General features: G+C 37.6%; 2 protein-coding genes across 4 annotated transcripts; one reads left to right on the top strand and one right to left on the bottom strand.

Moving 5' to 3' along the window:
• The first annotated feature begins 456 nt into the window (after positions 1–456).
• Positions 457–8,272, top strand: LOC116255374 (uncharacterized). Of its 3 annotated transcripts, none has more exons than XM_031631162.2 (9): positions 457–658; positions 750–944; positions 2,011–2,071; positions 2,182–2,218; positions 3,766–3,843; positions 3,980–4,052; positions 6,715–6,754; positions 7,667–7,727; positions 7,923–8,272. In XM_031631162.2, the coding sequence occupies exons 1-8, from the start codon at positions 632–634 to the stop codon at positions 7,714–7,716; spliced, it is 561 nt and encodes a 186-aa protein (XP_031487022.1). In that variant the 5' UTR covers positions 457–631; the 3' UTR covers positions 7,717–7,727; positions 7,923–8,272. The 3 variants fall into 3 exon arrangements, with proteins under 3 accessions (XP_031487022.1, XP_031487021.1, XP_031487020.1); XM_031631161.2 differs by having other exon boundaries at positions 458–658; positions 7,874–8,272; XM_031631160.2 differs by having other exon boundaries at positions 462–658; positions 7,979–8,272.
• Positions 8,273–8,620: 348 nt separating this feature from the next.
• Positions 8,621–9,929, bottom strand: LOC116255375 (uncharacterized). Its single transcript, XM_031631163.2, has 3 exons — positions 9,823–9,929; positions 8,931–8,993; positions 8,621–8,788 (listed from the first exon to the last, which is right to left on the bottom strand). Exons 1-3 carry the CDS (start codon positions 9,892–9,894, stop codon positions 8,621–8,623), a joined length of 303 nt encoding a protein of 100 aa, XP_031487023.1. The 5' UTR covers positions 9,895–9,929.
• Positions 9,930–13,102: the final 3,173 nt, after the last annotated feature.

The raw sequence follows: 13,102 nt of genomic DNA, 5'->3' as shown, positions 1-13,102 counted from the left end.
ATTGACATTTTTCCCCTCTATATTTATATATAGTCTAAATGAATAGGCGTTTATGGGAACTATTAACCACTCAAAAGCAATTCATTAAAAGCAATTCATTGTGGGCGTTTCATGAATCTATTATAAAAAAACAAGGTAAATTCTAGAAACACTTGTCATCATTTTATTTGCATTTGTCCCATTTTTTTTAAGTTAGAAGCATGAAATGGTAATCCTTACTATTACAAAACAACCCCTAAAAATAATTTAGTATAAAAAATATTACAAGCCAATAAAAAACAATAAAAATCAATGACTTGTATCAAGTATAACACTAAAAATTTGTAAGGAACAATTTTTTTTTGGATAGTAATCAACACATTAGCACGCCTAATTTGTGTTGTATATATATATATCCCGGATAAGAACCAGGTAAGATGTAGCAATGTTGGCGATGCCCGATTCGGCCTACGGAATCGGGGCGCGTTTCCAGGAAAACGAATCCGAGAGAACATCGGCGGTAATCCGACTCGAGGGAAGTGCATAAAGCAGACGGTGGAGCTCCTAAGCAGACACGCCGAGACGCTCTCGTGTATCTTCTGTCTGCCGACTCTGATCCTTGCATATTCCGCAGTTTCCATCTCCATGCAGGATGTGGGGTTCACGTTCCGTCAAGAAAGTAATGGAGATTTCTCTTACTGTTGATTATGAGTGTGTATTGTTATTATTTTGTTTTGACTTCCATCTTCTCTCTTGGTGATAACACTCAGGAACAGAGACTGCGCTCATGGGGAGTGAACGTGAAGCCGGAGAATTTGATTACTGGAATCATTTTGGGTTTCATTTTGGGGTACATCTCTGATTTGTTCATGAATTCTAAGGGTAGCATTGGTCGCGGCTCTGCACCGTCATCGCAGTCGGGAAATTCGTCGGCATCACCCAGTGATGACGACGAACTGAAGATGGTATGCGTTTTTGTTGGTAGCGACTGAGATGTCATGAAGTTAGTGTTTAGTATCTATTCGTTGATTTGCTGATAACAAGTTGGTGTCCTTCAAGCGCCTATTTTTATTTGTGAAAGTAGTGCTAAGTGTGGAACAAATTGGACAGAGGTTGTTGAATGGAATGACTATTTAGGTCGATTTGATGCACCAACATATTTCAAATATTTCTGCGTTTTCTTCGCTTGGTGTCTAACATGGACCATTTTTACGCCTTTGCCTATGACCCGACCTTTGTTCTGTAAAAAAATGTCTGTTCGTGGTTTTTGCTAATATTTGGAACAATAGGAAGTGAATTGTATGATGTTGTAATCCTTAGTAAATTATCAACCACTGAAACGATTGTTGAAGGCCGTTCCCCTATGCTGTACTTCTTTGATATTTTAGAATATTCTGCCGGACCAACTTGTATTTCCTCATCTGCAATTCGTATATCAGAGGAACCTTACCTCGAGACGGCTGATTCCAGTTTCAAAGCCCCGGGATGTTAATTTCTTGTGCTGCAAACAGGGGCCACCGACGTGCAAATTGAAACACGGTGGGGCCGGCACCCTGAGGCACCGTTCCCTTAGGGGACGATGGGTTGGGTGAGAGCTTCGGCTCACCCAGAGCACATCCATTTATTTGCCTATCTTTTGCTGGCAAAGTAACTTGCTCAAGTTGGGTTCTTGGATATTTCCTGGATATTCTTCCTAGTATGAGTCGTGATATCTTATTAAAGTTTTACACGGAATATCTTTATTGCGGAGAGTAGAGTAAACCTTGTTACAGAGTTGTTTCTAGCATACACATATAACTGCTACCATATCCTAGAGTCTCTGTAACTGTACGAGCTTAAATTAAGTAAATCCGAGTTTCAGGGTCTATGTGCTTGAATTGATTTATTCAAGCTCTGGTCTCATAATATCCGAGCAAAAGGTCAAATTTTCTGTCAGCGTCAAATGATGGACTTTTAGTTTTTCTTTTTAAGGATCCACTCAGGTTTTATTCTGTTAGGCCCTTATTTTCTAAGATTGGTTGTCTGTGGCAGGTTTTGGTTGTTCGACAAGATCTGAAGATGGGAACTGGAAAAATTGCTTCCCAATGTGCTCGTAAGATGGCCCATTGTCTTTAATTATTTGTTGGTTAAGTTGGTTCTGCTATATTTCATGCACTACTCTTTGTTTTGGTTGAATAATACGTTTGCTTCTGTGAATGACAGATGCAGCTGTTGGAATGTACGATGAACTGCTACAAAGGTACCTCCTCATCCTGAGCTGAGCATGGGGGCAGTGTGGAAATGTTGTTTTCCTAGATGTGTATGAAGGTCATGTTTGTAGTTTCAACGATTATCAGGATGACATCAATCATAAAAGGATTTTCATTCCTTGCACTAAACTGTGAAACTAAATTAGTATGGCAAAACCAACTCCCAGGGCTCTACATATTGCACAATTTTGCTGTTGATTTGCTTTCTTAGTTTATCTTGTGAGTTGTCACAGACTTCTCAAGTTAATGATAGGAGTTCTTATGTTATGGTTATTGTCTGGATTCTAAATGGTATTGGTGAACACATGTTTTCTCCTTGTTGTCTATTGCCTTTCTAATCCAACTGTAAGTTGTTTGTATTCTTAATTTCTTGCTAATAGTTTTATCTAACTTTTAGCCTTTTGCCTTAACATCAGCCATGTCAATTGGCGAGAATAGCGAAAAAACACATTTAAAAGTAGTAGTTTTTTTCTGAACACGTAGTTTTCTTTTTTGGATCAAAAGTTTATCATTTTTCTGATTTAGGAAATTGATTTATTACTTCGTGAAAAGAGTAGAGGTTTTTTGTTTTCATGGAATTAGACTAACCATACGAGAACAGGAGTTGAAAGGATGTAATTTTAAAATTTTCTTATTTTTAAGGGTACTTCATATGTTTTATCATTTGAAGTGTGTATGTCTATATATACATACATGCAAACCTTTTCCAAATCAACACTTATGTAACTATCCCCAGTTAAATCATTTTATAGCTTACAGATCTTAGAATTGCCAACAAACTTTATAAAATGGACTGTTGAAGTTTCAAGATGCGCCATTCATAATGTCTTTAGAGTTATTCTGAGTGTGAAAATTTTTTGTTGGCGAATGTAGGGGGTGTGGAGAGGTTATTTTGCCACCCTTTTTCGATTTTTTTTTCTTGTTTTCTTTATTGCTGCAGACTAGGAACATTGTCTTTTAGTATTATAGTGCATGGTTCTGGAACCCATTCATTAAAGCCAGCTTTGTACCTGACATGGACATGCATTTCAAAATAGAGTACTGAAGTGAAACCTGTTTGAATTATCTGATCAGTGTACCATATAGAATCATACTTGGCAAATCTAATACCTTAATGATGCAGACAGGCGCCTTATGGAACTTCTTCAGAAAATATACTTTGCTTTAGGACAAAAAGGATCTTAGCATGAAAGTGTTGAAAATAGAAAACTTCGGATAATACGTTTTAGAAAAGGGAAAATATTAATGGTGAATTATAGGGAAAATGTCAATGGAGCCAGTTCCGGTACTGTTAGTGGCTCGATGTGTGAACTGTACCTTTACTGGTCATTTTCTTAAATCATTACATCTTGCATATAAACTGTCGAAATTTCTTCTTTTCTTATGTTAGTCATATTATTCTTGTTAATTTTGTTCCTGGTGCAGCTGTGCTGTTTTAGCTACGTGGCCTTCTTACTTTCAGTATATCTTATTAAATGAAAACTATCAAGGCATGTTTTTTGTGTTAGGAAGCTGAATTCCCTTAATTTTCCTGCAGTCAAAGATCCCTTTTGATGCAATGGTGGCAATGTGGCCAGCCAAAGATAGTTGTTAAATGTAAAAATCAGCGTGAGATGTAAGAAGACAAAACTTACCAGGACTGCTTCTTCATTGTTGTGTCATATTTTTCGGTATTGATTGAAAGGCTGTATTTCTGCAGCAAGATTCTCGAATTTTTGGCATGAAGTAACCATTACTATGCACTGATTCAGGGATAGATTAAAGGATGAAGCAGAGGATGTTGGACTCCCAACCTTTATTGTGGCTGACGCTGGACGCACACAGGTCTTTACAGACTCACAGCATGTCAAGCATAAATATGCATATGCAAATGGAGATACTCAGCTTCCTCATCTACATTATTCTTATTTTTTGTTGAAGGGAAAAATGAAAAAAGGCCCATCGTTTCTTTTGTTTTGATTAAACCATGAGATACAACACATTGTTATAATGACAAACTTTAGCCACGCATAACCGTAGTTGCACATGTCTCCAATTTTTTGAAAAACCAGATATTATCGCCATTTTTCAGGTTGTCCAATATATTGGCAAAATGTCCGCATGTTTTCAAAATATTATGACATGTTATTATCTTGAGATATTTTTGGTAGATTTCCAAGTCCTTCATAGAAGTCTCAGTTTTCATATTTTTTCAGCATCTTGTTTCTTATGTGTTTTCAGAAAGTTTTCTTGCTTATATTTTTGTAAGAAACACATTAAGAAATCTACGTATACGATAAATTCTGTTCCTTATATATTTAGGTGTTAAGGCTTGTAAGATTTCTATTTTCCCTGAGAATACTCCCAAAAGAAGCGATGCTGAGGAATTGCCAAAAACTTTGTTGGTGATATGGGTATAATGCAATCATGAGAACATAAGTCTAATGGCAACACCTGATAATTTGGACCCAAATCTTATGGTCCAGCTTTTCTGCTTGAATTGTATACATGATTACCTTATTTTTTATGGATGCCAAACCGGCGTTTTTTTCGTGACATATTTCTACCACTTTGCCAGAGATCTTCCTGGGCAGCCTTCATAAATAATCTATTTGTCTTGAATAAATAAGGCTTTCTTGTAAAATAGCTATTTACAACCTTGCCATAAAGTTTTCCAAGTAATCATGTATGTGTATCAAAAATTACGTGGGACCTGACCATCAGAATTGAGGTTCCCCACAAATTTCTCATATGATATGAGCCTCTTGATTGGATTTCTCTTGATGGAAGTCTCAATTTTTCTGACTTATACCTTAGGTTAGGGACATCTTTGTTTATTTACTCCTCTTCTTTACTTGTGCCTCTGTGTGGATTAAGCTAAACAGATTTTTGTTCTTCATTCTGAATAACATTCATGGGTGGTCGCTGTGGTGGTTTTTTTGAAAACTTGTTTTTGCTTGTGAATCTTCTATCAGGGGTTGTAGCTTTGCAGTAGTGTCACACTAGAGAGAATTGTTTATTGTGCACATCAACGCAGTAAAATATTGAATGTAAACTGTACTGGGTGGGTCTAAACTCTCAGGTTAGTAACTTAATGAAAAAATTTGCGTATCTAATTTTTTAATATCAGAAATTCACAAAAAAATTTGAAAAATAAAAAATAATGCTTTTTATGAAAAAAGTGAATTGCATAGACATAAATAATAACAAAAATATATGTTGCCTACAACATGCATGTTTTCATTAGAAATAATCAAAATTGACCACTAATTACTCCTAGTACTTAGATGGGTATCAAAGTGCATAAGTTTCCATTATCAGTGACTTACTGCTTGGAGTCTTTATGTAACTTGATCCGTTAAGGCCATTGGGACTAGCTGTTACAAACATTTTTACCTTTTTAGTCCTTAGTCGCAATCTTTACAGCTCTGTCATGAAACCATTGAAAAAAGGGTGTCAATATGCATGAACAGGGAAGAGGTTTTGAAGCAGGAAGTCTGAAGTCTGGGTTCAGACCCGACTCTTTATCCATCCCTTAAATACATCATGTAATTATGGTTAGGACATCATGAATAAGAACTATCGCTGCAGGCTGGAGGATTTTCCCTTATCGGTGTGTGTGAGTTACTTGGGTTTTTTTTGCTGTTAATACTCTGCTCATCTAAGACACCTTGATTCCTTGAGGCTATCACAACTCATGGTCACATTTATTTTTTTAAATTTTTTTTTTGATAATAAACATAGGGTCTTACAAAAGAAAAAACCATGAAAGCTCTTTTTGTTGCATGAAATCAGATTTTTTTTTTTGTTTTAAATTTTAAATGTGTATGAATGCCTTTCATGTCAAATATAACAATCCATCTTATGAAATTTATGCAACTTTAAATCCCAGAAGAAATTCTTTTGACACATTTGTATTTTTTTGTCGTGTAACGTAAGTTACACTCTGTATCGTATTGTACCATACGATACAAGGGGTGTATGGTAGTGTATAGCTACTTCCCTAAGCTTAGCTGCAATGGGTGGATCATATTGTTTTTCCTCATAATTACATTATATAATGTACCACATGAATGCACGTTGAGATGCATACTGCATTACTATTCTTAATCAATTCAGTGCTAATATGTTTGACTGAATTTGGCCTTGACCTTATCATCTCAAGCCTGTGCAAACAATAAGCTAATGCTGATCAACTTAAGTGATTAACAGACACAATTGTGTTTGATGATGTTGTAACATCCACACCTGTTCCTGCTTGCTTCATTGAATCTCATCTTCTCATAGTGTGATAGCTGATACTTGTATGGGCAAGCTCTACGTGTGTTCTCTCTGATATTCATGCCTGTTGCTCATTAGACATCGTAAGTAGAAGTGTGTTGGTTATGAATATGATTAGTACTGTAGCCAATTTTATTTTCTTTTCTGCTACGAGTATTAGTTGGCTAATCTCGACATCATGTTTTACAATAATTGGGTTTTGAATGAGATATTTTCAATTTGGCAGATATCTGCTGGCTCACGAACTGTTCTTGCCATTGGACCAGGTATATGCTTAATTCCATGCTTTTCCATAGTTTCAGACTTGGACCTTTCTTTATTGCATGTGATGAGATTTTCTGCTTTATGACCTGCTTGAAATTGAATCATGTAATTCATATTCAAAGCTTTCCACCATTGTTCATCTATTTATCTTTTCGTGCCATTTAGATGTGGTGGATTCTGTAGCTGTATTACTGTGATTGTTGGCCATGGGAAAAACTGGCAGTTAATGAGACAGCAAATGTGGCAAAAAGAAAACTTAGAGAAGAAAAAGTCCTGAAAAAATAGATCTTGGGTTAAAATATTGCTATCCATTATATTTATACTCCTATTAATGCATCTTTTGGATACGAGGATTCTGTGCATCATTTACGGGTGATGCCTTTCCATAGGACACAAGTTCGCATGCAATGAATTTTGCCTTGCATTGCATGCTCATGACAAAGTCCATCTTGGACTTCTAGCTCCGTAGACTAGTTCTTTCCTGCAATTAAAAGGCAGTCAGTTCATTCGGGTTTGTTGTTGTTCCATGGACAAACTCTTCGTTTCAATTCTGGGTACAACTTGTTAATTTCCTGAATTGGGAATCCTATTCATCGGGTCTGGTCGAAAAGTGTCTCAGGTGTACAACTTGGTTAAGACTTAAGATGAACTCTATTAACATGATAACTGTGTCTTGCATGAGCAAAAACCAACTGGGTTTCTTCAAGTTACTGTGGTTTATGAGTCGTGAGAAAAAAATATCTTCACTTGGCAGTTCTGCTTTATCTTTAAATTGGTAGATCTCGTGCACTACATTTTAACATGTAAGAATGAACTGTATCATGTATTTGGCCATTCAAGTGTTTCCTTCTTTACTGAAAGTAGATCACAAAAGATTAGCATATTGGTAATCACTCTTGAATTATTTCTGTCAGGATCAAAATCGACTGTGGATTCTATCACCAGAAAACTGCATCTTTTATGACAAAACAGCAGGTTTCTTCTGCACCACAATTAGTTGCTTTGTTATGACTGACATCTGTTTATAATGATTCAATACCATCTGGCAGTTCTGAACTGCCTTCTTGTTCTTATCTTTCCCCATGCTTGATAAGCTGTTAATGATCAAATTCGTCCTTTAGGATGGGATGTGAATTAGTTGGCAAATTTGACGAGTTCATGTGCTCTCAGACAAGGTGGGAGACGACAGATGAATGCTTACCCAATTAATGCTAATGGTGAAATAGGTGCGTAGCTGCTGAAGAGTCTGCTGCTTTATGACGTGAAGTTGCAAATTCCCGCATTCAGAAATTATGTCTCTTGTACTTCAAGTATTTAAGTTTACCCGAAACCGACAAAGCTTTGTCCATTTTCAAGAGCCAATTAGAAGGGCGTGCTACTTCTTTCTGAATAGCTGCTGCTATTGATCCTAATATAACAGTTTAGTTTGTCCATAGGTTTATCTTTCTTACGTGAACATTAACCAATCAGACGGTTCTATGGTTGGAAGTTGGGTTATCATGTTTATTCGTTCTTGTGTAGCTTGAAAGTGATTGATTGGCTACTCTTGGATCGCAGCCAGCCTCCGGGTTTGAAGCCATCGTTAACTTTTTGATTGTTTCCTGCCAACAGCACTAAGGCACTTGCATGCACCATCTGAAAACTCTCTCTCTCTGAACTGTAATTTCTGCTAAGATGTACTACTCTATCATGAGCTGTACTGTGGTTTTTGGGTTCCAACTTTTTGTTGGAAGTCGTTAGTAACACTGATACTCTCTCTCTCCCGCTTCATTTTTGGCGATCAATGTAAAAACCTCTGTAACATGGTAAATTTATTTGCACCTTCCATCTCTGACATGTAAATCGAATGAATTTGACGTAAGGAGAAATCAAAATGGTGCTGTAAGGGGCTCCACAATCTCACTGTTATCAGGGTTTTCTTCTGCGACGTCAGTGCAAGTGCAGAATTTACATGAATTCTTGGCTTTATGTTCTTTCTTCCCTCTAGTCCTCATGTGCGTTTCTTTCATGCCCAAGTCCTCCACAGGTTTCAATCCCTGCACAACACCACACCATGAGAAGAGCTTGTCATTTTCATAAATAGACCAAGCAGTTGCCAGTGTAGCCAGGCCAGTGTCTGGCACAGGATAGCACAGGATAGATTCAATTGCACAACCAAAGAAAGGAAAGTTTCGGTACCTTGGTGAAAATTCTTGCTGCTTCTTCAGGCGGGACCTTCTTCATGATGGTCAGTGCTTGTTCCTGCATGCATTACCTCATTTAGGATTGTATCCGCAGTCCATATTCTTTAAATCTCTTTTGGATGATCATGCCCTTGATCCAACACAAAAGACATTGTTTACCTTCACCAAGCATGCCCACAAATCTTCAAGATCATATTACCAAAGACATAAATAAAGACGTTAGAAGATTCATCATGCACGCACGCCAGTCCAGGGCTGGGCATTGGGCCGGCTCGGCTCAATTAGAAGTTGGCCCCGGCCTGACCCGGGCATGCCCAAAAGTTGTCGGCCCGGCCTGAGGCCTTCTGTTTTACGGCCTGGGTCTGGCCCGATCTACGCGGACACGTCTCTGCCAAGATCATTTGCGTGATATTTTTGATGGTTGGCTTTTTCTTAAAAAAAAAAAAGGAAGTTTGCCATATGACGGGAAGCATGATAACGTGGCTCCCACCGTCCCAGTTGTGCATCTTAAGCAGGTCTACCTAAAAAAAGCGAGCTTCCGTTCCCTTTACGGTTTAGGATTTCAACATTACACTGGTAAAAATCATTGATTTGTTTACAAACTGTACGATGCTTCCACTTCATGCTCGATGCCTTGATCTATTTCACAAAACACTGAAATAAGAATGGGAAATGATTTTTTAAGTCTCTTTTCTTTTTCTGCGATTCACTAATCCTAGGGTGTAGAAGGAGATGATAGTTGTGGAAAGCAAAAATAAGAATAAGAGGAGGAGAAGAAGAAGGAAAAATCAGTTCCAAGGAAAGACTGGTGAAAGTAAGAGAGGGAAGGGGCGGGGGGGGGGGGGGGGAGAGAGAGAGAGAGAGAGAGAGAGAGAGAGAGTGATCACCCTGGCCATATCAAGTTGCTCCGACAACAAGGTCATGGGTTCCGTTTCGAGGGAGAATGCAAGGGAATCCATGGTGAAGCTAATGAACTCTGGTGCTCTTTAGTATAAAGCAGAGCGAAGGGGAGTGCGTTTTCTCTTTCCCTTCTCCTTCTATCCTTGTAGAGGGATTGATGGAACCGGCACTGTGTTTGATAAGACTTAAATAGAGGAGGAGGAGTGAAGGGGGGAGATTAAGATACGTGGTTGAGAGTTGAACGCCTCCCTCACCTTCCTCTAAGAATCAAGATAGTGTAGTCTTTTCCTAGGAAAAACCCACTTGGGCACACTGTTTGATTTGATTACCAGCGTCACCATCCTTACTGGGAATCAGAAAAGGTTAAAAAGCAAGCAACAGAAATCATTTGACACCAGATTTTGAACTCTGGTGCTCTTTATGAGGGACCATGTTTTCCTTTTCTATCGAGAGAGAGAGAGAGAGTTACATGTCCTCAGTCCTCCACCCCTGTAATTGTCCCCTTGTTTTTAGTACTGTAAGGCCTATTCTGGTAGAGAACGAAGGATCAGTTTCATGCTTGCGCAGTGCAGTACAGAAAGGGGAGGACGCCTGGAACTTTTTGTTTTGGTTTGCTCTCCAACGAGGCTTTCCAGATTCTTCCTTTTTGGGCAAATGGAGTCTTTTTATGTGATACAAACTCTCCAAAAGCACTTCATTTAGTGGCCAGTATTTAGAACATTAAGCACTACCAGAATACCTAAGACCATAGAAAACCATATTTTACAAAGACTGAAAAATAGCCTTCGCATCATCTTCGATTCCCAGCAAACTCCCTTCCCTTTTGTTGGCATAAATATCGTGTTGCATGAAAACCCAATAATTAAAAACAAGTTTATTAAACAACAGGCATTCATACACAAGATCTATATATATATATATATATAAAAGAAATCTTTCATTATCAATCATGCCATGGTGCATCATTTAGCATGTCCTCTCTTCACAGTTCTCATGTTGCCAAAACATTAAATATTTTATGGTGTGCCAATCCGGTGACACGGTGCATGGGCCAAATGACTAGTTTCAAGCCACAAGGGGTGTGGCATAGCTGGTCGAAGCGGCTGACATGTAAACGGCGTCATTGCTTTGATTCCTATGGTCACCAGTCACTACTATTCAGTACTGCAGTTGCCTGTTACCACCCAAATCCCAAAGCAAGTAACCCAACAAAGTTATTAAACTTATAATAATGTGACTGGCAAATGTGTCAGATATTTAGAGGCCCGGTTGGAATAGAATTAGTAAGTTGCTGTCCAAACATAAACCCTGAGCAGTAGCGTAGCTGCATATAGGCTGGCGTGGGCAGTTGCCCAAGCTAGCAACAAATTTTTTATTTATTTTACATATTTTTACATAGATTTCTTACAATTATTTAGTTATTTATATATGTTGTGCCCCTTTAGAAATGAGAATTTCTATAACAGTGCCCCATAGCCAATAATTTCTGACACCGCCACTGACCCTGAGACTAATATGAATAGCTATCTACCAGGCTGAGATTGGAAACTGTAGGGATGTATTAACTTTTTTGAGAAATGGCTTGTTGAATTAGCTAACTTCATAAAGGAGACCAAATCCAACTTTGGACATTTGATTTTGTCTTACTGCCAACTTACCTAATGTAAGAGTGTTTGTTTGTTTGCTGCATTATGTGACATTATTATAACTAATCCTTTCTTTCTAAACACCTATCCTGCCATAGTCCATGAAAGAGACATATCTTGTCAATAGAACTTAAAAAGCCCTCCGTGAAGGCATCTCTGATTACCTAAATAACTCGTCTATGAAGATGAGAAGTCTGCATGTACAAAAGCTATTCAGACACGACCTTAAATTCTGCTCTCCTGCCCTTGATTTGCTGTATTCTCATTCCTGGTTGTCTGTGTCACCCCTTGATATTCATTTCATTTTTCTTAGTAATTTTACCTGAACTGGAATTGGCAACTAAATGCATGAGTGAACTATAAATTGGATTGAAATTAAAGTCCACTTTTGCCAAACATTTTTTTTTTTTGATAAGCAAGTTGTGGGGACATAAACTGAAGCCAGTTCCTCATGTTCAGGAACTTACCCAAGTCTGTAGTGCAGCCAAATTTTACTTCATTTGTAGCCCATCCGGGTCTGCAGTTTAAAAGACTCAACAAGTGTTATCCAACCTTATGTTCCCATAATCCACGGCTGTTTGTGTTGTTTGCTTGGCAGAGTGTTATTTTGCTTTCAGTTTTATTTATAGTTATTTTCCAATTCAATTAAACCATAGTTTTTGTGTTTCATATTTTGTTAAATATGATTTCTTTCGCAATATTGTCTAGTTATTAGATGTCTATTAAGGTAGTTAAATGTTGTTTTCATATTGCTTACCTATATAATTGCTATTGTAACTGTTTTTTCATTCATTTACTGTTTTTATTAATCTATATATTTTAATAATTTATTCTTGAGTTTTTTCCCCCTTTCTCAGAATGAGGAGCCTCGGAGCCCGCTTGTCCCTCTACCTTCCTCACGGAGGGACGTTACTGAATAAGCTCAGCTACCATCTCCTTGAACATCCCATGTGTTTACACTTCAATGCCAAGTCTTATACCTCTCGCTTGTGATAGGCCTAAGGCATTGCTTCACTTCAGTCTATCTAGCACACAACTATTTATAGGGCGTGGAAGCAGGTGTGGGCAATTGTCCACACGGAGCCACAAAAAATACTTATTTTTATTTTTATATTCACTCATTGGACAATTTTTAAAATTTACATGTTGATACTCCTTTAAAATTTAAAATTTATTACTAGTGCTCTTAGCCAGACTGCTCCACCCAGGTGGAGATAAGGCTTCAAGTCAAGTGTTAAACTTTTAATACTTGTTGCAACAACTTGGTTCAAAACTAGTTAGAGGTTTAATTAGGTAAATCCCAACCCACTTCCATTCACACCTTTAAAGCTGCAGGAACCAAAATAGTAAGAAATTGTTAGTAGGATATTAGAGTTTATAAACCATTGTCATTTAACATAAGTCTAAAATTAGCCATTCCAACATCTTGAAATGTTACCTATACTATTTGGACACAATTCAGGTTCAGTTTTAATTGCTTCTGATCTAATTGAGTTGGACTCACTCTCTTACAGGATGTTCTGCAGAAGGAACATTATATTTTTCAAAACACATGTTCTTATAACGCATGTTTTAATAAAATGTTTTTGTTCTATGAAATATGTGTAATTGTATTCAATAA

This window comes from Nymphaea colorata, chromosome 6 (assembly GCF_008831285.2).
Source record: "Nymphaea colorata isolate Beijing-Zhang1983 chromosome 6, ASM883128v2, whole genome shotgun sequence".
NCBI lineage: Eukaryota > Viridiplantae > Streptophyta > Magnoliopsida > Nymphaeales > Nymphaeaceae > Nymphaea > Nymphaea colorata.
The sequence above is the reverse complement of the archived record's forward strand: the minus strand, read 5'-3'. Positions and strand labels throughout refer to the sequence as shown.